This window comes from Sus scrofa, chromosome X (assembly GCF_000003025.6).
Source record: "Sus scrofa isolate TJ Tabasco breed Duroc chromosome X, Sscrofa11.1, whole genome shotgun sequence".
Lineage (NCBI taxonomy): Eukaryota > Metazoa > Chordata > Mammalia > Artiodactyla > Suidae > Sus > Sus scrofa.
Window position 1 is genome coordinate 48,313,443 of NC_010461.5, and position 24,068 is coordinate 48,337,510.

Below are 24,068 nucleotides of genomic sequence, written 5' to 3' on the forward strand. Positions count from 1 at the left end.
GGGGGTGGCGGGGGTGGGGGGAGGGGATGCACTGGGAAGCACAGCTTTGTGCTAGCTAGCGGGCCTGTAAGCTTGCTGTGGCATGGGTGGTATAATATGGGGACCCACCCCTTCTCTCCCCTCCCCAGCATGGGCGCAGACCAGGCTCTTCTCCCAGGTTCCCTCTGAGGCGGCTTTCCACTTCCCCGCCACTAGAGTATTGTTCCCTTCCTCTGGGACAGCTTTGTTTTCTAGTCTCCCAGGCAGTCTCTGCCCCGTCAAAAGGTTTAGAGACCTCCCAAGCAGTTTCCGCTCTGCCCCCCCCCCCAGCCCAGGGACTAATCTCTGGAGCCGAGGTCTTGGTGCCCAGCCCCCACCCAGGCGTCCCCCGGCCCCCTCTCGGGGACTAACCTTCAGAGGCCAGGTCTCGGTGCCCAGCCCCCACCCAGGCGTCCCCAGGCCCTTTCCCGGGGACTAACCTCTGGAGCCGAGGATTCGGTGCCCAGCCACCACCCAGGCGTCTCAATTTTTGGTGACTGTGCCCGTAGTTCAGATGGTCCGTTGGGTTCTTGATAGGTTTTTCCGTACTCCGACTTACTGCTACACTCTTCTCTGCATCTGGGGATTCCTCCGGTTCGTTTGATCTTTCCCCCTGGTAGGTGACTTTCCAGGGTGCAGGATCCCTTTCTCCTCCGCAGTTCCCTTTCGGGTGCGCCCGTCCCGCTGGGATTCACCTTCTCTCACTCTCCTCTTTTCTCCCGTTCTGTCCAATAATGTCACAAACTTCTTGCTGTTATTGGAGTTTAGGTTCCTCTGCCATCGATTGGTTGCTGTTCTGTGCGAGTCATTTATTCTGTAGATGTGCTTTTTTTGTTGTGTTTGTGGGAGAGGGCGAGCGTGTCCCCCTACTCCTCCGCCATCTTGTCCTCCCTCCCTGGTGTATTTCGACAGTTTTAATATAATGTTCCTGGAGATCTTTTTCCATTGAGGTAATTATATGATCTATAATTTCTTGAACTTGTATATCCAATTCCTTCCACATGTTTGGAAAGTTCTCATCTATTATTTATATAAATAAACTCTCTGCTCCCTTTTCCATCTGGATGTCCATTATACTAATGATGCCCTTTCTAAAAGAGTCAGATAGCTCTCATAGAATTTCCTCATTTTGCATCCTATTTTTCTTTCCTTGTATCATTTCTAGATTTCTGTTATCACACTTACTAGTTCTCTCTTACATATGGTCTGCTTTATTTCCAGTGCATTTTCATGCATTCTTCATCACAATTATTGGGATTTTGAGGTCCAGAATTTGTTCAATTATTTTTTAGAGTTTCAGTCTTTTTGGTATAACATTCCTATTTATTAATTTTATTCCTGAGCTCATTAGAAGTAGCTTTCTGAGTTTTCTTGTACCTTGTTGAGTTTCTTTATGACAACTCTTTTAAACTCTCTATCAGTTATCGCATTATTCCATGACTGTAAGTTTGGCTTCTGGAGAATTGTCAAAGAGTGATCTGCCTGTGTTTTCCTCTAAGAGTTTTATAGTATCTGGTCATATTTTTAGGTATTTAATCCATTTTAAGTTTATTTTTGTATATGGTGTTAAAGTGTTCTAATTTCATTCTTTTACATGTAGCTGTCCAGTTTTCTCAGCACAATTTATTGAAGAGACTATCTTTTCTCCATTGCATATTCTTGCTTCCATTGTCATAAATTAATTAACTATAGGTGCCTGGATTTACTTCTGGCCTTTCTATCCTCTTCCATTGATCAGTGTTTCTGTTTCCTTGCAGCCATGGCATGTGGAATTTCCTGGGCAAGGGATCAAACCCGTGCCACAGCAGCGACCTGAGCGACTGCACTGACAATGCCAGATACTTTACCCACAGATTCACAGAGGAACTCCTATATTTCTATTTTTGTGCCAGTACCATACTGTTTTGGTGACTGTAGCTTTGTAGTATAGTCTGGAGTCAGGGAGCCTGATTCTTCTAGCTTCATTTATCTTTCTCAGGATTTCTTTCCCTACTTGATGTCTTTTGTGTTTCCATACAAATTTAAAAATTTTTTGTTTTACTCTGAAAAATGCCATGGTAATTTGGTAGGGATTGTGTCAAATCTGTAGATTCCCTTAGATAGTGTAATTATTTTGACCATATTGATTCTTCCAATTCAAGAGCATAATATCTTTCCATCTCTTTGTGTCATCTTTTCTTTCAGCAATGTCTTGTACTTTTCAGGGTACAGATCTTTTGCCTATTTAGGTATGTTTATACCTAGCTATTTTATTTTCTTTGTGGTGATGATAAATGGGATTGCTTCCTTAATTTCTGTTTCTGATCCTTCATTACTATATAGGAGTGTAAGAGATTTCTATGTATTAATTTTGTATTGGGCAACTCTACCAAATTCATTGATGAAATCTAATAGTTTGCTGGTAGCATCTTTGGTATTTTCTATGCATGGTATCATGTCATCTGTAAACAGTGATAGTTTACTTCTTTTCCAGTGTGGATTTCTTTTATTTCTTATACTTCTATGATTGCTGTGGCTAAGATTTCCAAAACTATATTGAATTAAAGTGGCAAATGCATTCAGTTTTTCACCAGTGAAAAAGATGTTCACTTTGGGTTTGTCACATTTTGCCTATATTATGTTGTGGTAGGTTCTCTCTATGCCTACTTTCTGGACAGTTTTTATCATACACGATTGTTGAATTTTAAAGTCTATTTTGTCTTTATGAGTATGAGTATTGCTACTCCAGTTTTCTTTTGATTTCCATTTTCTTGGAATATTTTTTTCCATCCCCTCACTTTCAGTCTGTATGTGTCCCTAGATCTCAAGTGGGTATCTTGTACACAACATACATACAGGTCTTGTTTTTGTATGCATTCACCCAGTCTATATCTATGATTGGAGCCATTTAAGGTAATTGTTGATGTGTATATTTTTATTGCCATTTTGTTAATTGTTTAGGATTTGTATTTGTAGGTCTTTTTTTCTTCCTCTCCTCTTTTGTTCTCTTGATGACTGTCTTTAGTGTTGTGTTTGGATTGCTTTGTGTGTGTGTGTGTGTGTGTGTGTGTGTGTGTGTACCTATTATAAATTTTTGTTTGTGGTTATACTGTGAGGTTTTGATACAGCAGTCTATATATTCACTAGATTGTTTTAAGTTGTTGTTCTCTTAATTTCAGATGCATTTCCAAGATCCTCCATTCGTTCTCTTCTTTCATGATTGCTGGTTTTGATACATTTGTGTATGGATTACTTCCTACCTTTACTGTTTATTTAACTTTACTGATAACCCTTCTCATTTGTAATTTTCTTGTTTCTAGATGTGACATTTTCTTTTCTGCCTTGAGTAGTTCCTTTAGTATTTGTTGTAAAGCTGGTTTGTCAGTGCTGAATTCTTAGCTTTTCCTTGTTGATAAAGCTTTTGATTTCTTCATCTACTTGCTAGGTAGAGTATATGTGATTGTAGGTTTTTCCTTTTTCTCAATTTAGGTTTTTCCTTTTATCACTTTAAATATATGGCCACTCTCTTCTGGTCTGCAGGGATCCTGAAGAAAAATCAGCTGTGAGAATTATGAGTAATCCCTTCTATGTTATTTGTTGATTTTCCCTTGTTGCTTTTAATATTTTTTTCTTTGTCCTTAATTTTTGTCATTTTGATTTATAGGGGTCTTGGCATGTTCCTCCTTGGGTTTATTCTATATTGTATTCTCTGCACTTCCTGGACTTGAGTGTGTAATTCCTCTCCCATATTTGGGAAGCTATAATGTCTTCAAATGTTTTCTCAGGCCCCTTCTCTCTCTCTTCTCCTTCCTAGGAGAATTGTCATTTTCTTTTTGCAGTACAGTGTTATTGTGAATCTTCATGTTACTTCCTCTGCCAGAGCATGTGAAGTGGGACCAGTTAGAATCCTTTTTTTTTTAATTTTTTTTAAAAAAATTTTTAAGATTTTTATTTTTTCTGTTAGAGTAGATTTACAATGTTCTGTCAATTTCTGGTGTACAGCAAAGTGACCCAGTTATACATATACATTCTTTTTCTCACATTATCCTCCATCATGTTCCATCACAAGTGACTAGATATATTTTCCTGTGCTATACAGAAGGACCTCATTGCTTATCCACTCCAAATGCAGTTTTGCATCTACTAACCCAAACTCCCAGTTCATCCCCCTCCCTTCCTCTCCCTCCCCCTCCCTCTTGATAACCACAAGTCTGTACTCCATGTCCATGAGTTTGTTTCTCTTCTAGATAGGTTCATTTGTGCCATGTATTAGATTCCAGATGTAAGTGACATGGTATTTGTCTTCCTCTTTCTGACTTCGCTTAGTATGAGAGTCTCTAGTTCCATCCAGGTTCCTGCAAGTGGCATTATTTTGTTCTTTTTTATGGCCGAGTAGTATTCTATTATGTATATATATCTCATCTTCTTAATTCATTCAACTATCTATGGACATTTAGGTTATTTACATGTCTTGGCTTTTGTGAACATAGGGGTTCATGTATCTTTTTCAGTGAAAGTTTTGTATGGATATATGCCCAGGAGTGAAATTGCTGGGTCATATGGTAGTTCTATATTTAGTTTTATGAGGTACCTCCATACTGTTTTCCATAGTAGTTATACCAATGTAAATTCCCACCAACAGTGAAGGAGGGTACCCTTTTCTCCACACCCTCCCCAGCATTTGTTATTTGTTGACTTGTTAATGATGGCCATTCTGACTGGTGTGAAGTAGCACCTCACTGTAGTTTTGATTTGCATTTCTCTAATAGTTAGTGATGTTGAGCATTTTTTCATATGCCTGTTGGCCATCTGTATGTCTTTTTGGAGAAGTATCTATTCAGGTCTTCCGCCCATTTTTTCATTTGGGTTGTTGGCTTTTTTTGCTGTTGCATTATGTAAGTTATTTAGAGATTAAGCCCTTGTCAGTGGCATCATTTGAAATTACAAGCTTTGCAGTTCCTGTCGTGGTGCAGTGGTTAATGAATCTGACTAGGAACCATGAGGTTGTGGGTTTGGTCCCTGGCCTTGCTTAATGGGTTAAGGATCTGGCATTGCTGTGAGTTGTGGTGTAGGTTGCAACACAGCTCCGATCCCATGTTGCTGTGGCTCTGGCGTAGGTTGGCAGCTACAGCTCCGATTAGACCCCTAGCCTGGGAACCTCCATATTGCCAAGGGAGTGGCCCTAGAAAAGGCAAAAAGACAAAAAAAAATTAACAAAAGAAATCGCAAGTTTTTGCACAGCAAAGGAAACCATAAAAAAAAAAAAAAAAAAGACAACCTACAGAATGGTAGAAAATAATTTCAATAGAGGCCTTTTCTTTCTATGTAGGTGGCACTATTGCACAAGTTTTTGGTTTCTCTTACCTGAGCTGCCTCTGGTTATATTTGAGAGTTGGCTCTTCTTACCCTTCACTGCCTCTGCCAGAGGCATGCGCCCTCATTATCACTTCTTGTGCTTTCAGGGTCTTAGAAGTTAATTAAGTATAAAGGCGGGAGGTGGATAGCATGTAAGACAGAGTGAACAGCATGTGTAAAGGCCCCTTGATGGATAGACCATGGGCTGCTAGAACTGAGGGACGTCAAAGCATGTTTAGAACACAAAGAAGGAGGGCAAAAGGTGGTGCAAGGTGGCTCAAGAAGTAAAAATGTGAGGCTAGTCCAATCTGCTATCATTTACCCTTTCATTTGAAGCCTTAGAATTATCTTTCACATTGATTGAGCCAACTAAAGATATCCTAAGTAGGTGTGATTACATGATGACTTGCTTCCTACTGAGATTTTTTTTTTCTTGCTAGACAGGACACCTTCATGGAAAATTATTTCACTAGCCAACGAGACAACATCTTCCGAAATGTGGAGGTTCTAATTTATGTCTTTGATGTGGAAAGCCGTGAACTGGAAAAGGACATGCACTATTACCAATCATGCCTAGAGGCCATTCTGCAGAACTCTCCAGATGCCAAAATCTTTTGCCTGGTACACAAAATGGATCTGGTACAGGAGGATCAACGAGACCTGGTAAGAAATGGAAAGGGTGATGCACCAAATGGCTGATATGCTTTGTAAACTTCTTTTGTAGAGGTATAGGTAAATTTGTATCATTCTCTTTTCAGGAAAAAAATCTCAGCTTAAACTTTCAAAATAAAGAGCTGTCATTTGTTTTTGAAACCATTTACAAATAAATGTTCCCTGGTAAGGGAAAGATAATATTTATTTAGCAAATAATTTTCAAAATAAGCAAGGATCCTGACCATGTGCTATCACTAAGCAGCTTTATATATTTTTAAAATATATTTGCTGCCCATGTTTTAGCATCTTTCAGAACAGGCAGTTATTGTCAAGGCTAGAAGACCCTCCAGGGGTGAGATGAAGAAAGGTCATCACTGTCACTAGATTGACTTAGAAAACTATTACACACCAATTCCAGTGCCAGCTACACTGTGTTAGGCACAATGCCAAGGCCCTCATAATTGCACTGATATGATATATTTATCTTATTTTCTAGAATGGGAGTTAGTATGCATAAATTTAAACCAGAAAAGACACAGTAGAAAGGGCAAACTCCTATGAGATCCCATGACTGATGAGTCACAAATATAGTCTAGCATTAGTTTGCTCAATATAAAATAAGAGGATTGGATTTTCAAGTCTAAGTTGAAAGAGAAGATCCTCTATTTCCAAGGGCAAAAATGAGCAAAACAGTTTTAGAATATGCCAATGATGTAGAATAATACAGTTCCTCTTTGTTTGGAGCCTCAGAATCTAATATCCCCTTTACTTAACTTAAGAATTTTTTTTTTTGGTAATAGCTATCTATGGTCAGGAATACTTTTTTGCATAATTAGTTACAGGATTGCCTTCAGTGTTCTAGTGTTTGGGTATGTTTTGGTGTTTCTAGGTTAGCTTACATGTTTTCAAAAACCAGTTGAGAGGGTTCTGTATTTGACTCTGAAAAGGACTTTTGAGAGTCTATTCTTTTTAGTTCCTCTCCCTCTCACTAAGTATTAATTCTGTTTTAATTGAGCAGAAAATTCTGTATGTAGCTTGGTTCTTGGGATATTGAGGGCTCTGTTATTATTATGATTTTCTGTATGTTTCCTTGGCCCAATTGGCAACAACAACATAAAAATCTAGAGTGTTCCAACAAATGACCTCCTTAAGAATTTTCTAATTACTTCCAATTTTTAGTGATCAACTTATTGTTTTCTATATTCTTATATAAATACCCTCAAAGATATGTTGATGTTCTTTGTGGGATTTTAAAATTAATTAAGAAAAGTATACTCTATTTCATTAAAGATTCAGATTTGGAAGTTTTGGAATAATATGGCTAGGGTGCTTCCCTAAATACCAATTTCAAGCAAGATGGGTGTTTCCCTCTGTGTGTGTATTAGGATTCTTCAGAGACACAGAACCAATAAATGTGTGTGTATACATGTGTGTGTGTGTGTTTAAAGAGAGAGAGACACAGAAAATGAAAGATTGATTAATTTTAAGGAATTGACTCATGATTGTGGAGGCTGGCAAGTCTGAAATACACAGGTCTGCAGAGCAGGCTGATACTCTGGAGACCCACGTTAAGAGTAGATATTGCAGCTTGATCAAGTCAGAAGGCAGTCTGACAAGTGAAGTTCTCTCTTCCTGGGGAACAGCAATCTTTTTCTCAAGACCTTCAACTGATTGCATAAAGCCTCATATTATGGAAGGGGATCTGCTTTCCTCACAGTCTACTGATTTAAATATTAATTGCATCTAAAAAATACCATCATAGCAACAGCTACAGTTGGTATTTAACCAAATGTTTGGGTACTATGGCCTAGCCAAGTTGATACATAAAATTAACCATCTCAGTGTGAACACGCACTACAAGCCCAGTCCTGGAAAATATCTGTGTATATATCTATATTTGTATAAATAAGTATTTTTCCATGTATATTTGGGCATATATACATAGATACATAGCCAAGAAGAATAGATATTTGTGTGCCAGAGGTTATTATATCTATATAGCCAAATAAATACAGTATATGCAGAAGTAGTATTATGAGTGTATGCATATGTGTATGAGAGAGAATCATATCTACAAAACTTGAAATATTTTGAATTTTAAAATCTTCTTCTTGGTATGTCTGTCTTAAAATGATCCAGATTGGGTGATTTGGAATATTAGATATATTTGATTATGATTCCTCTGTATAGTACATTTTATTTTCTAACATAGTGCTTTCAGTGAGTACTCAGAACAAGCAGCACAATCCTGAAGAATTCTAGAAGCTGTTGCACTTTCAGACCTGACCTGAAATCATTTCTGCCATCCTAGTCTATGAAGTAATACACACAGTTAAAAGTTCTTCTGAGGAAAGATGAAATGCCCTATTTAAAATATGCTGAAATGTTAGACCTGAGATTTTACTATGAAAGAGGAAAGCTATTATATGCTGATCAGTATGTTGGTCTTTTTCTTCAGATTTTTAAAGAACGAGAAGAAGATCTGAGGCGTTTGTCTCGCCCATTGGAATGCTCTTGCTTCCGAACATCTATCTGGGATGAAACTCTCTACAAGGTGTGTATATTTCTCTGAGTTCTCTCATTTCAAGAGCATGAAAAAAGCCAGAAGGGTATTAATCAAAACGAAAAGATTTTAAACTCCTTCATAGCCATCTAGATGTATTGAACTAAAAGAAATAATCTATAATAAATTGTTTGAAAAATATCCAAAAATATCTCTTAAGGTTAATTAAGAGATTTTGGATTTGATCTTAGATTGGGTCGGCATACCTACCAAATCACACTGAATTAGCCCAGTTTGGTCATGATTAATTTGATACAAATCTTCATAATAGTAGAGATTTCACTGGCCATCATCCATTTTGACCTATTCTGGTCTCGATGCTGATTGGAACTGTGTCTAATATTCAGGTACCTCTACAGGATGTAAGCTAGTCTGCCTTAGTTTGGATGGCAATAGAAAATCAATACTTAGGGGAGATATTGGAAAAGGGAGTCTTAAAATGAGACATGTTATTCCTAGATTATGATAGCTTCAACTTTCATGCCAAATTGGAGACTTAGCATTCTTTCAACCAGAGAGATTGTTCGCATTGCTGAAATAGGTACCACACTGCTTGCAGTAGTCATAAAGGTTACAGCAATAGCTGTGTTAGAGATGAAGCTGAAATTACCTTATTGGCACATAGGCTTCTTTTCCTGCTTCCTCCCTCTCTCCCACTGATCTAGTTATTTGAAAGACTGGCTCCTTTTTGCTCCTCCTGTGGTCAGACTTTTCCTTCAGACTGCTTCTGGTATCCATTGACAGGTCTGGGTAGGAAAGCATCCTTTTCTGTCACTGGTAGCTACAGCCTCAGTATCATTGCATCTGACAACTATCTACAACCAGAAGCAAAGAAAGTTGATTTTCCAAGGAGAAAAACAATTGGACTTTAAAATAGCTACTGATTAATTTCTTTAACTAATTCATTTTTTCCCAATATTATGTTTACCCAGCCTCACTCTGATAACAGATCATTTTAAGATACCTGTCTAGGAAGTACTGTTCTAGATTAATTTGGGCCGAATTTCTCTCAAAGCCTTATTCCCATAGAACAGGTAACCGTGAATAAGGATGGACATGACGCACTAAGAACCAACTGCGGTGTGAAGGATGGCAATACATAACACGACCAAAGACAATTGGCTAATCACAACACTGCTGTGAGTGACAATGTCTCTGCTGTGGTTAGCTTTGGTGCCTTCTCCAAGGTAAATTCAGCAGTGACATTAACACCGACCTGGGAACTTGGAACCTGAACCCCCATGCCTAAGTAATAAAACTAATTGGAATCCAAACAAACAACAAATAAATCCTGAGAAGACAACCCACAGAATGGTAGAAAATCTTTGCAAATTATGCAACCAACAAGGTCTTGGTTACCAAAATGTGCAAATAACTCACACAACTCAACAACAAAAAAGCAAATATCCAAATTGAAAAATGGACAAGTCCATGATTTTCTTTTCTGAGGAGATGTTCATCTCAGAAAAGAAAATCATGGACTTGGAGAAGAGACTTGTGGCTGCCTGATGGGAGGGGGAGGGAGTGGGAGGGATCGGGAGCTTGGGCTTATCAGACACAACTTAGAATAGATTTACAAGGAGATCCCGCTGAATAGCATTGAGAACTATGTCTAGATACTCATGTTGCAACAGAAGAAATAGTGGGGGAAAAACTGTAATTGTAATGTATACATGTAAGGATAACCTGACCCCCTTGCTGTACAGTGGGAAAATAAAATAAAAAAAAAAAAACTAATTGGAACAGAGACATGGCACTACTATCTCTTACATCAATGTTGCATAGAGCTGACATAAATTTTTATATTCAGTTTTATTCTGCAAGCACTCATTGCATATCTGCTTGATGCTGTTGGACACACAAATGACTAAGACCAGGTTCCTGCCTTCTAGTAGGAGAGAGAAGAACATTATACACCTTATCAGACAAATTGGAGTGAAATTGAATGAAGTATTATAGTGGAACATCAAATAAAAGAGCCTTAATAGAATAGAGGGAGAGTGTGGTTAGTTTCAACTCCTTATATTAGTCATACTCCTCTGGAAGAAGTCAGTTTTAGGCAAACACGCAGTGGGCCGTTTTTAATTCAGTTGGATCAATAATTTATACAGCTGACAGTAAGCTTTTTGGTATGATAATGCCACTGATTTCTCTTGTAAATTCTCCTTCCCATTGAGAGGAAGGGCCATTATTCTGTATGGCTCTGATATTTCCAAAAAATTGATTCTTGGATGTTTGTTTAATCTTTATCATTCTTTGATCTTTAGGGAAGTCTACATTATTGGATTTAGATATCTGTTGAATGGCTGGATTAGAAGCTCTTTAGCCTAATAGATCAGAGTTTTCAACTTACCCTAAGGCAATATGATGGAATTAAATTCTTTATTTTAAATTATCAGTGGTAAGAAGCATTTTTTCAAAAGGGTTTGAAACTTTAAAAAAAATCCAACTGAAGGGTAAAAAATATTAGCTTTGTTTTCTAACTTTGTGTCATATTTGTTGTCAGTATTTGTTTAGACTCAATTATCACCATATTTTGCTGTTTTTGTGTTACAGTATATATACTCATTTGCAGAGATCTGGGACTGGCTACCTGTTAGTAATATTACACTGTGTTTCTGTTCTGTTAGGCTTGGTCAAGCATTGTTTATCAGCTGATTCCCAATGTCCAACAGCTAGAAATGAACCTAAGGAATTTTGCTGAAATTATTGAGGCTGATGAAGTGCTTCTATTTGAGAGAGCCACTTTTCTGGTAAGAACTTTCTGCACTGCAGATGTACTTCACACTTAACCTTCTTCTGTTCAGCATCAGAGAACATGTTGCCACTTTCAGGAAGAACCTTTTTTTTCTTTTGTCATTTCGGCATGCATAGCCTTATTTATGAAGTAGTACTGTCAGTAAGTAATCTGAAAGAAATCCTTTGGTATGTGGGTCTTCAGTAATTAGTAAAACTTAGATGTTTGCAGGTATGCCTTACCATAGAGTTATTTCTGTTAATAATTGTTCACTTGTGTTAAAGAATTCCCATTTCCTGTTTACTTTTATTATGAAATGATGGGCATTTTCCTTTTGAGAAAACTTGCATCCCACCTCTTTCTCCAGAAGACTGAGTTGAAAACTTCTAATATGGAGGAGATATAATGGTCAACTCAGTGACATAGCTAAGAGTTCAGATGGGGAGATGAAAGGCCAAAGAGGCTATGTCAGTATTTTTATTTTTCTTATAAATTCAACTTAATGATATTAGTGCCTACTGTGTGTATGTTCCTGAGGGAGAATGCAAAACCCAATATTATATTTAGAAGTAAAATTTTTAAATAACAATAATAGAAACTAACTTGAGATATCACAAAGCATTGCATAAGTAATTGTGATCAGCTTAATAAATGTAACTCTTTAAGAGCAGCTCACAGTAAATAAATTGTTTCTTAGCTCTACCAATGCTTGATGATTTTAGACATATTTCTTAATCTCTGAGTTTGGTTATCCTTTTATAAAATGGATACAATAATATCTATATCATAAGTTTATTCTGTGGATTAAAATGGGACAAAGCAACATTAAGCCCTAGCACAAAGCTTAATAAGTATAGTTGGCAAAACTATTTAAACATTGGTTTCTTTTGCTGTTAACAGCCAACGGAGGGCAGAGACTGCAGAGTGCAATTTTTCTTCCTTCCTTTTTGGAAACATTATTTGTAATGGTAGTGCATTCGGGAGTCATCTTTTCTGCTAACTGGTCATCCTTTCTGCTTATGGTTAGGCAAGGAATCCTAACTAGAGTGTCTTTCTGCCTCAGCTCTTAGGTAGGGGCCACTTGCTTGGAATTACTGAAAGGAGCCCTGTCTTTCCTGCTAATGTGAATAGAAACAAGAAAGTGAACTCTTCTGTCTGTATTGATACACATGGCATTGTGCAGTACTGCTTCAGCAATATCCTGCCACATCTATCACACATGATCATAGAGATTAACCTAATATATACTCTGTTCTTCACTGAAAGTAACAGGTGGCTTTGGTATCTCTTGAAGATTAAGTTTAGGTGTGATTGTCCTTTTTTGCTGAGGTGCTTGAAGTCAAGCAGTGGAGGACTATTCTACCACTGGTCTAGGGATTCTGTTTTGAAATTTTCACGTAGTTTCAGGGAATTGCCCTGCGAATTTTCTTCTGGCAAATGACTCAGTTTTGCTTCCTACTAGAAACTTTATATCAGCCTATAGGAAATACTTGTGTGGTTTTATTAAAATCTGAAAGTGTTAGAGAAAGTATTTTCAGCTGGCATGGATGTCCATCATGAATAGGTTAATTTATAAATAGTAAATTCTCAAAGGTTAGACTCATTTAGTTAAGATTTTTAAATATAATACTAAAAGCCACTTGGTTATAGCCTTTATTAAAATTAAATACATTAAGTATATCTCCAGAACAGCTAAGAATTTTTATTTTTCCTTTTTCTTTTGTACTTTTTATTAAATCAGAGATCATCCTGTGAAATACTAAAATAAGATGAGTATTTAATGATTAGTCAGTGAGAAACAACATCAGTGAGCCAAGATAGACAAAACTTAAATGATCTAGTAAAATTATAACCAAACAGTTCTGGATGGATCATCCTTAGGGATGTTAAAATTATGCAAGATGTTCACAGGATATGGGACAGAGGAAAAGAGACATTAAAACCAGGTGCCAGGTCTACCCTGAAAATCAGTGTGACCAAGAGACTGATAGATATATGCCTTGAGAAGTAGTAGAGGGTAGTATGGATTTAAAAGGCTTTGCTCCTTTTCATAGGTGATTTCTCACTATCAGTGTAAAGAACAGCGTGATGCCCACAGGTTTGAGAAAATCAGCAACATTATTAAGCAATTTAAGCTGAGCTGCAGGTAAGAGATCTTGTGTGATGTATTTATTTCTGGGAAAAAATTGTCATTTTTGAGATGTTCAGATAACTATAGTAGACTATATATATTCAGCATAGTTCCTTAAATTAAAAATAAAGTTAGGAATTCCCTGGTGGCTTAGAGGGTTAAGGATCCAGTGTTGTCACTGCTGTGGTGCAGGTTTGATCCCTGGCCCAGGAACTTCCACATGCCATGGACACAGCCAAAAATAAATAAATAAATAAAGCTAAACTCTAAGGGGGCCTGCAATTGACAGAAGTGAAAGATGTTTGCCTTTAATGCAAACGGAAGTGATGCAGAAGAAGCATGTGAAAAATATCTAAGCAGAGTACCTTTTCAAGATGTTTAATACTATTTGGGAAGAAGTAGACAGAAAATGTCCAAGAGAATTTTGAATAAGAAGAAAGAAGAATTTACTCTATCAAATACCAAGATTTATTATAAAACTACAGTAATTGAAATAGTGAAGTATTGAAGTTCCCTGGTGGCTCAGTATGTTAAGGATCTGGTATTGTCTCTTCTGTGACTCGTGCTACTGCTTTGGTGTAGGTTCAATCCCTGGTCCAGGAACTTCCGCATGCTGTGTGTGTGTGTGTGTGTGTGTGTGTGTGTGTGTGTGTGTGTGTGTTATGGCCAAGTAAAGTAAAATAAGTTAAATTGATAAAATAAAATAGATTGATTCAGGAATGGTACAAAGTAGAGAATCTAGAAATGTGTAATCATATTGTCTCAGCTTTGATTAAATACAGTTTGAGGGAGTTCTCATTGTGGCTCAGCAGTAATGAACCCAACTAGTATCCATGAGGACACGGGTTCAATCCCTGGCCTCGATCAATGGGTTAAGGATCCGGCATTGCCATGAGCTCTGGTGTAGGTCACAGATGAGGCTCAGATCTGGAGTTGCTGTGGCTATGGCCTTGGCCAGCAGCTACAGCTCCAGTTTGACCCCTAACCTGAAAACTTCTTTAGTTGCAGGTGCCGCCCTAAAAAAAAAAAGACAAAAAAAAATGTAGTTTGAATCTTAGCATTGTGGATATAGGAAGAAGAAATGGCTGAACATCATAATTTAGTAAAGATTTAATAATCAGAATTCTTATCCTGGTAAAACTTTGATGCCTAGACAATACAATAAGTTTTTCCCTTTTATACCTTAGCACGCTTTGAGACTTTCTGTCATGTTCATGCTAACATTTTAAAGAAGAAATAGCAAATAGTATATAAATATTATTACCCTTTTTGTTTTCAAAGAAATGGGATCATTGCTGGAATTTCAGCATAACTAGCATTCAAAAGATAGAGTTATTAAGCTCAGTGATCAATTGAAGAAACTTCTTAAATATTAGAGAAAATTTCAGTAACATGATTTTTAACATGGATCCAGGTCTAAGCCCACTTTCATTTCACAGTCACTATCAAGTCCTAACCCACTTTCTGTCTAAGTCACTTTAAGATGTTAAATTAAGCTTTAGAGTTTTCCTTGGAAAACAGAGTGGGATTAGTCATTAACTGTCTTAATGAGGTGGTGAATTGAGATATAATGCTATCAAAATGTTTAACATCAAAGATAAGAATTTCTTATATTTCTATTATTTTATGTTCTTTACTCACTTTTCTCCTTTCTCCTATAGCAAGCTGGCTGCCTCTTTCCAGAGCATGGAAGTCAGGAACTCTAACTTTGCTGCTTTCATTGACATCTTTACATCCAACACTTATGTGATGGTCGTGATGTCTGATCCATCCATTCGTAAGTTTAAACTTACTTGACATAGATTCAAAGCCACATATTCTTTAAACTAATTGCCCTAGAGTTAGTATATTATTAAAGGTATCAAAATCCATTTTGTAGTGAACAACACTGTGAATGTACTTAATACCACTGACCTGTACGTTTAAAAATGGTAAAAATGGTAAATTTCATTTTATGTATATTTTACCAATACGAAAAAAAAAACAATTTTAGTATTAGTGGTAAATACTTTTTTATTTAATAGGCATATTTTGAAGCTTAAAAATAATTTAGTCTCCCAGGTATTATGTTTTCTTCATGGGGTCAAAAATCAAGTTACTAAATCTAGGGATTTTTAAAGAAAAAATACCCAAATATATGACTTATGCTCCATATGGGATAGATTTTTTTTTTTGGCCATGACTACAGCATGTGTAAGTTCCTGGGTCAGGGATCAAACCCATGCCACAGCTGTTGCTGTGACAACACCAGATCCTTAACCCGCTACACCACAAGAGAACTCCATGGGATGGATTTTTAAAAGACCAGTCAGTCTAAACTCTGAACCATTAAATGTTGAACCATTTTATATGTATGTCATTGTATACTCTTAAGTACCATATTTGTTATGGGCATAGAGAGAGATATTTGGTGCTTCTATGCCATAATAGCCATATCCATTACAACCATTGAAATAAAGGTTCTAGCAGTATTTCCGGGATGTTCCCAAAAGTTTAAATTATCTCTTAAATTAATCTACCTTATTAGAATACAACATAATAGGTTTTTTTTACCATTAGTCTCAAATCAAAAGAGTTTAAAAATTTATTTTGAAAATGTTATGTTTAGAATATAAGCAAATCTTTTAATTATTCAGAAAAATTTAACTCAGTTAACTTGGGACCTCCTATTCCTATATGTTTTCTGTGATATACATTGAGGGATTTGACTCTTTTTTGTTTCTTTATTTGTTTTTCCTAGTCAGATATTCCTTTGGCTACTTGTACTTATTCTGTTGAGTTTCTCTTCTACCCCACCCTCAGCTTCCGCAGCCACTCTGATCAATATCCGCAATGCCAGGAAGCACTTTGAAAAGCTGGAAAGAGTGGATGGACCAAAGCAGTGTCTTCTCATGCGCTAAAACATTGCCAAATGCTGTTTCAGAAAAAAATTGAAATACAGTTTCTTAATCTTAATGTTGTATTTGTATATGTAGGCTCTGAAATGTGATGCTTATTTCTTCCCTACTCCCCAGTCTCAATGTTTAACCTTGAATGCTGTTTACTCAAATAGCCAGTGAGGAGTTAGAAGATGAGCTGTCTATAAAGTTGGTGTGACATAAAAGTAGGTGATATGTAAGTGTTCTGCTAACAAGGTTCTAATAGTATAATTGTTCTGATAACCTGGTTTCAGTAGTTGTGTGTGCCAAAGCCTTTCCCGATATCATCTTGTATTCCTTATCAGATAGTGACCTCTATGTTTGAAATACTACTGTTCCTTAGCATGCATTGAAAATATTCCTTAACTTCAATTGTGAATAAACTTTTGCTGTTAGGGATTTCAGTGTCTGTTTTTCTTTTCCTTATTTCTTCAAGTTTTCCCTAAGAAATAGCAAATGAATTCCACACTTATCCTAGGGGAAGGTGACCTACTATTGGCAAAGCAGTACAAAATAAAGTTGAATGGGAAGGATGAGTCAAACGTTAACCTAAAAACTAGGCAAAAGATTTAGATAAAATGATATAGGAAATGGGAAAGGAATTTTCAAAGAAAATTATTCTCTGACTGATGGCAGCTGGAGAAGCTGTGGTAGTAATCCAAGGCTGAAATGTGTTGGAAGTCTATTCCAGGATGCAACTGGAGAAGGAATGAATAAAAAGTTGAGGGAAATTTATGAGATGTAAATCTTCTTTCTTTGAGCCCCAGGAATGGTTAAGTGTATATATTCTGTAACACCTAATGAGTTATGCCTTCACTATACTAGTTAAGTTGTATTAAAACCTCCTTCCAGCTTGGGGTTTGACCTCATCTCCCTAAGGAAAAGATGAAGCATTTTGAACTGGGAGAAACAGAGCTTGACAACACTAACTGGAATTACTCAAAGCCCTAACTTTTTCAGTTTCTATAGAGCTGAAACAAAACGCAAAAGCATCTACAACACAGTAGACTCATCTCAATTCTCTTGTCTCTGTCATGAGGAAACTTCTTCTAGACTGCCAGAACCTCACCTTTACCTTTCCCCATCTTGTTGTCCCCATTTGAGAGAAATAGAGTTTTTAGCCAAGCAGCAAAGGATATGTTGTTTTTTAGGCAGCTTAACATTATGTAGGTTAAAAAATCTCAAGTCTTAATCTCATGGAACTAGTTTTATCAACAGTTGTATTAATCTACAGAAGGAGATGTTTTTAAGTAGATGTTCCAGATTCTTTATCCTGTTAGCACCTAGGAAAATGAAAAGAGCAAATGAACTGGGAGTCTGTTCTGTGACTAATGATTTGGCATGTTTTCACTATCCTCTGTCTGGGGTGGAATTTGAAGGAAGACACCTTAAAGTGGTTTTTTTGTTGTTTTTTGCAAGGGGGTGTGAATAGATATATAGATAATTGAGGACAAGAAAACAGTTATACAATTTACTCTATTTGCTCTTGGCTCAACCCTTGCTCAGATTCTAGTTATAACTTGGACTCAAAAGATGCACAAAAGGATGAAATGTTAGAAAAATAAGGTAATGATTTGACTTTATTATGGTAATGAACAGCCAGTCTTCTTTGTCACTGAAGACAAAAATGTTTTGAGACAGATATTTGTCCAAAGATGGTGCCATGTAGAAACTGAAGTAAATGCAATGGACAGTGAAGGCATGTCCACAGAAAAGAGTTAGAAGAAATCAAAACCAAAGATGTGAATTTATGAGATTAGTAGTACAATCAAGTAATGCTTTTTATAGACCACGTATTAGCTATGTCAGTAGGATAAGGCAATGGTTCTCATACTTGAGCATGCATCATAATCACTTGGAGAGTTATTGCTAAAATACATCTGGGGGATGAGGCAGCAGATTCAATAGGTCTGTCGTGGGACCCATGAATCTACATTTCTAACAAGGTCTGGGATGTTGCTGATAGTGATCCTGCTGGTCCTGGGACTACACTTTGGGAACCGCTACTTTAGGTTGTACAATGTGATATTTGTTTTTTAGCAAGTATGATTTAACATACATATACATTGTGAAATGATTACAACAATCAGGTTAATTAGCACATCCATCAACCCATACCATTTTTTTTTTCTGGTAAAGAACACTTAAAATCTACTCTCCTGGAAAAATTTATACAATCCAGTATTATTAACTATAGTCACTATGCTGTAATTAGGCCACCAAAACTTACCATCTTATAACTGGAAATTTGTAGTATTTGCCTAGCATCTCGCCATTTCCCTCACTCATCAGCCCCTAGCAACCATATTTCTACTCTGTTTGATGTCCTTGGATTCCACATGTAAGTGAAATGATACAGTATTTGCCTTTCTCTGTCTGATTTATGTAGCATAATGTCCTCAAGATCAGTCTGTATTGTCACAAATGGTTACATTGGAGTGGAAGAGGCAGAAGCCACACTCTGGGCTTGAAGAGTATGTGGACTGTGATGAAGCAAAGAATTGGTAACTGCTCCTTCAAGAAATGTAGTTATTCAAGGAATAAAACAGGATGACAGCAATGTCCAGAGAAGTAGTTTCTCATAACTTATTAAGAATTTTCTGTATTTAAGATTTTTAGTGTAATATATATATATATATATGTATACACACTTATTCTTTTACTCACATTATCTTCCATCGTGTTCCATCACAAGTGACTAGATATAGTTCCCTGGGCTATACAGCAGGATCTCATTGTTTATCCACTCCAAATACATTAGTTTGCATCTACTAAACCCCAAGCTCCCAATCCATCCTACTTCTTCCCCCTCCCCCTTGGCAACTACAAGTCTGTTCTACAAGTCCATGAGTTTGTTTATTTTCTGTAGATAGGTTCATTTGGGCTGTATATTAGATTCCAGATATAAGTGATATCATATGGCATTTTTCTTTCTCTTTCACTTCATTTTAAGTATGAGAATCTCTAGTTCCATCCGTGTTGCTGCAAATGGCATTATTTTGTGCTTTTTTATGGCTGAGTAGTATTCTATTGTGTATATATACCACAACTTCTTAATCCAAACATGGCTGATGGATAATTTTTAAATTATTTTTATTTTTTCCATTATAGCTGGTTTACAGTATTCTGTCAATTTTCTACAATACAGCAAAGAGACCCAGTTACACATGCATATATACATTCTTTTTCTCACATTATCCTCCATCATGCACCATCATAAGTGACTAGATATAGTTCCCAGTGCTATACAGCAGGATCTCATTGCTTATCAACTCCAAAGGCAATGGTTTGCATCTATTAACCCCAGATTCCCAGTCCATCCCTCTCCCTCCCCCTTGGCAACCATAAGTCAGTTTTCCAAGTCCATGAGTTTCTTTTCTGTGGAAAGGTTCATTTGTGCCATATATTAGATTTCAGATCTGTGATATCATATGATATTTGTCTTTCTCTTTCTGACTTACTTCACTTAGTATGAGAGTTTCTAGATCCAAGTTGCTGCAAATGGCATTAATTCTTTTTTATGGCTGAGTGTATATATATATATATATGCCATTCCATTGTGTATATATACCACATCTTCCTAATCCAGTCATCTGTCGATGGACATTTAGGTTGTTTCCATGTCTTGGCTATTGTGAATACTGCTGCAATGAACATAGGGGTGCATGTGTCTTTTTCAATGAGAGTTTTGTCTGGATAAATGCCCAGAAGTGGGATTGCTGGGTCATATGGTAGTTCTATGTATAGTTTTCTAAGGTACCTCCATACTATTTCCATAGTGGTTGTACCAATTTACATTCCCACCAACAGTGGAGGAGGGTACCCTTTTTTCCACACCCTCCCCAGCATCTGTTATTTGTGGACTTGTTAATTATAGCCATTCTGACCAGTGTGAGGTGGTACCTCACTGTAGTTTTGATTTGCATTTCTCTGATCATTAGTGATGTAGAGCATTTTTTCATGTGCTTGCTGGCCTTCTGTATATCTTCTTTGGATAATGTCTATTCAGGTCTTCTGTTCATTTTTCAGTTGGGTTGTCGGGTTTTTTTGTTTTCATTTTTGTTTTTTTTTTTTTTTTTTTGCTGTTGAATTGTATAAATTGTAAATTTTAGTGATTAAGGCCTTGTCAGTTGCATCATTTGAAACTATTTTCTCCCATTCCATAGATTGTCTTTCAAAGAAATGGAAAGGTATTCCATGCTCCTGGATTGAAAGAATTAATATTGTAAAAATGGCCATACTACCCAAAGCAATCTCCAGATTCAATGAAATCCCTATCAAATTACCCATGGCATTTTTCACAGAACTAGAACAAACAATCCAAAAATTCACATGGAACCATAAAAGACCCAGAATTGCCAAAGCAATCCTGAGGAACAAAAATAAATTCTTCCTTAGGCTGGTTTCATCCAAAAAAAATTTCTCAAAGCCTGACCAGCAGCTTCTGAGTGAAAGATTGCCACATTCGTAATCTATTTTCAACACCCTGTATATGATCCTCTTGAGCACTTCTTGAAGCTGAAAAGTCTGAGCTCAATGTACAAAAGAATGTAGCCAAATTCTCACCTCATAAAATACAGGAAACTGAATTTCTTTGAAGTAGCTCAATTGGAAACAATTAACGTTTGGTAGCTCCCTTCATTCTAGCTCCAGAACAATTACGATTTCCAACGTTTATTGATCACTTGCTATATGTTATGTACTCTTATAAACATTAATTTTATTACTTCATTATTATTTAAGTATATTCATTAGTATATATTCACTTAATCCTCAAAAATTCCATCAATTAGGTATTGTTATATACAATAACATTAAGGCACAGAGAGATTAGGTTACTTGCCCCCAACTCACATGATTTGTGAGTGACAGAGCCAGGACTTGAATCCAGGTATGTGCCACTAACCTCTCCTGGTGTACTGCTGGAGTAGCAGAAAAGATCTTAGAGAAGAAGATGCCTGCACCTTGTATAACTCAGGAATTTCAGAATAAGTTATGTAGAACTGGACAGATACACTATCTCTAGACTAGGCTGAAGCTAAATTAGGCCTCATGGTTGGGAAGACAAAAAAGACAGTCTGCTTGCAATAAAGGTCTTCCCACAATACTAAAAACTTGAGCCCATAAACATGTCTATCTCCCCTCCTCACTGACTCTCCACAATATAGTACAATTCCTGACATGTCATAAGCATTAAATAACTAGTTGATGAATGAATTAATAAAGTTTTTGCTCTACATGGCCTCTAGTGAGGGAGCAAGCAATGGTGGCTAGACTAATTGAAGTCAAGACTAAATCTACCTCTAGTTACTAGCTTTTAGATTGCCATGTAGTCATATTTTTTAAAGTTTTCTTATACAGGCAGGGTTCAAATTCCTGAGCCAGCTGCTTGTTTTTCTGATAATATTTCTAAAGCTCCTTAACAATGCTTGGTGTATATTTGGTACTCGAAAATAGTAGGTAATAATAATAACAGCAATAATAAAATTTCAATCAGTTAGTAGATCCATTGTGAGTTGAAGCTGGAATACCTGACTCAGGAGGGTGTTAAGGGGGAGATGACTTGATTAATACGCCAGAAACTGAAGTTCCAGACCACTGAAATGCCATGAGGCATTGGAGTCTCTACAAATCTCTGGCAATATTTAGCCTGGGCAGGGTCACTAAAAATCCCATGGTCTTGCCTTCCTAAGTTTTCACATGAGCACAAATACCACTTGCAGCAGTGAGAAAGCTTACCTCAGAGGTATGCCTAACTCTTTGTGGCTCTGTCTACAGACCTGGCTCTGATTTGATAGCCATAATGGAAATAGCTCCTTTGCCTTATCCATGTACATTCCTATTAAGTCTCTAACGTACTTTGCTCCTGGCTGGCTTTTCCCCCAATCTGATCCTCAGTTCTGTCTCCACATTTCTTGGTCATTATGGTCTCAATTCCACTCAAGATTTCAACTTCAACAGCATCCTGCCAGAGTAGTAGTGATAATAGCTGCTACTTGGAGAGCACCTACTATGTAATAGGCATTTTACTTATTATTTTGTTTCATCCCCAGAGAAATCTTCTTGCTTAACACTCCCCTGTTCAAAATTCTCAGATGGCTCTTACCTTTCAGACATAAATGTTAAATGATGAAAGGATAGGCAGTGTGAAATTCAAAAATTTCTGAAGGTGTGTGGAGAATAGGTGGTACACAGATGAAACAAGATAAGCCATGACTTGATTATTAAAGCTGGGTGATGAGTATAAGGGGTTCATTGTATTATTCACTCTACTTTTGTATATATTTGAAACTTTCTATAGTAAAAATATTGTTTAAAGAGAAAAATAAAACACAGATAAACACATATATACAACAAAATAAAACAAATACTCTCAGATGGCCTCTCATCACACTTAAAACAGATACTGAATTGCTTAATAAAACTTAAAGGGACATATGTGACATGTTTTGATCTCATTTCCTACCACTCTCCCCCAGGCCTGCTGAATGCCATCCTTACCGTTCTCCTTGCTATTCTTTGAATATGCTAAGCCTGCCTTTGCATCAGGGCTGTGCACTTGTTCCCTTTACCTGGGCCACTTCTTTCTCAAATACATTCTCAAAAGCATTTTTTGTTTACTTGTTTATATTTGTCTATCCCGCTAAAATGTGACTTTTCTGCAGACAAAGACTTCTTGTTCACCGTTACAGCCTAAAGCACCTAAAACAGTCCATGGGAAATGATGGTTCTCAAATGTTCATTAAGTGAACTTAGTTGAAGTATAAGTAATTGTCATGTTCCTTAAATGAAGTCCCAGGAAATGTTGCTGTTATACTAAAGGCAGACATGTGTGTAATACAGGCAAGTAATTACTTAGTTTCCCACCTAGCCAGTAGTCTTCAAATATTAATTCAGCATTTTTTAAATTATAATCACTTTTCCTAATTATACTTTTGTTTTTTGTTTTATTTTTTGCTTTTTAGGGCCACACTTGTGGCATATGGAGGTTCCCAGGCTAGGAATCTAATCAGAGACACAGCTGCCGGCCTATGCCACAGCCACAGCAATGAGCCACATCTGCGGCCTACACCACAGCTCAGGGCAACACCAGATCCTTAACCCACTGAGCGAGTCCAGGGATTGAACCCGCAACCTTATGGTTCCTAGTTAGATTCGTTTCCCCTGCACCATGATGGGAACTCCTAATTATACATTTTTATTTGAAATATCTTTATTTCAAAATAAAGGATTTGGTATGTATTCATTACATGTGATGTTCTAAATTCAGACAACTTCTTGGACAACATTTTAAAAAGACAAAATATTCAGCTAATAAACTATTCTCTTTTTTTTCTGTAAATCGTATACTATTTGGTTTCAGAATTCAACCTGAATTAGACTACTAATTTTAGACAACTCTCAGCTTGGTCTTATGTTGGTGATCCAGCCTTACAGCTGCATAATGAAATTTGCAAGTGTGTGTGACAAAAGCATTAAACAGGGATTAATTTATTGGTGCTGATGAAGACTGAGTTTTTTAATTTCCATTTCCATTTGAATGTGCTTTCTACTTCAGCAGTAGGCAGTAAAGAGACTAATTCACAGTTCGAGAGTTAAATTAAAAATATTATGCTGAAGATATACAATGGAATGTTAGCCATAAAAAGAGTGAAATAATGCCATTTGCAGCAACATGGATAGACCTAGAAATTATCATACTAAGTAAAGTAA

General features: G+C 36.8%; 1 protein-coding gene across 7 annotated transcripts in view; it reads left to right on the plus strand.

Moving 5' to 3' along the window:
* Window positions 1–16,754, plus strand: part of RRAGB (Ras related GTP binding B) — a 43,613-nt gene extending 26,859 nt beyond the window's left edge. For all 7 annotated transcript variants that reach the window (XM_021079809.1, XM_021079806.1, XM_013986197.2 and 4 more), the window contains 6 exons: window positions 5,793–6,015; window positions 8,465–8,560; window positions 11,200–11,322; window positions 13,361–13,452; window positions 15,099–15,214; window positions 16,240–16,754. In XM_021079809.1, coding sequence (XP_020935468.1) covers window positions 5,793–6,015; window positions 8,465–8,560; window positions 11,200–11,322; window positions 13,361–13,452; window positions 15,099–15,214; window positions 16,240–16,337 — 748 coding nt within the window. In that variant the 3' untranslated portion in view covers window positions 16,338–16,754. The remainder of the gene's footprint in view (window positions 1–5,792; window positions 6,016–8,464; window positions 8,561–11,199; window positions 11,323–13,360; window positions 13,453–15,098; window positions 15,215–16,239) is intronic.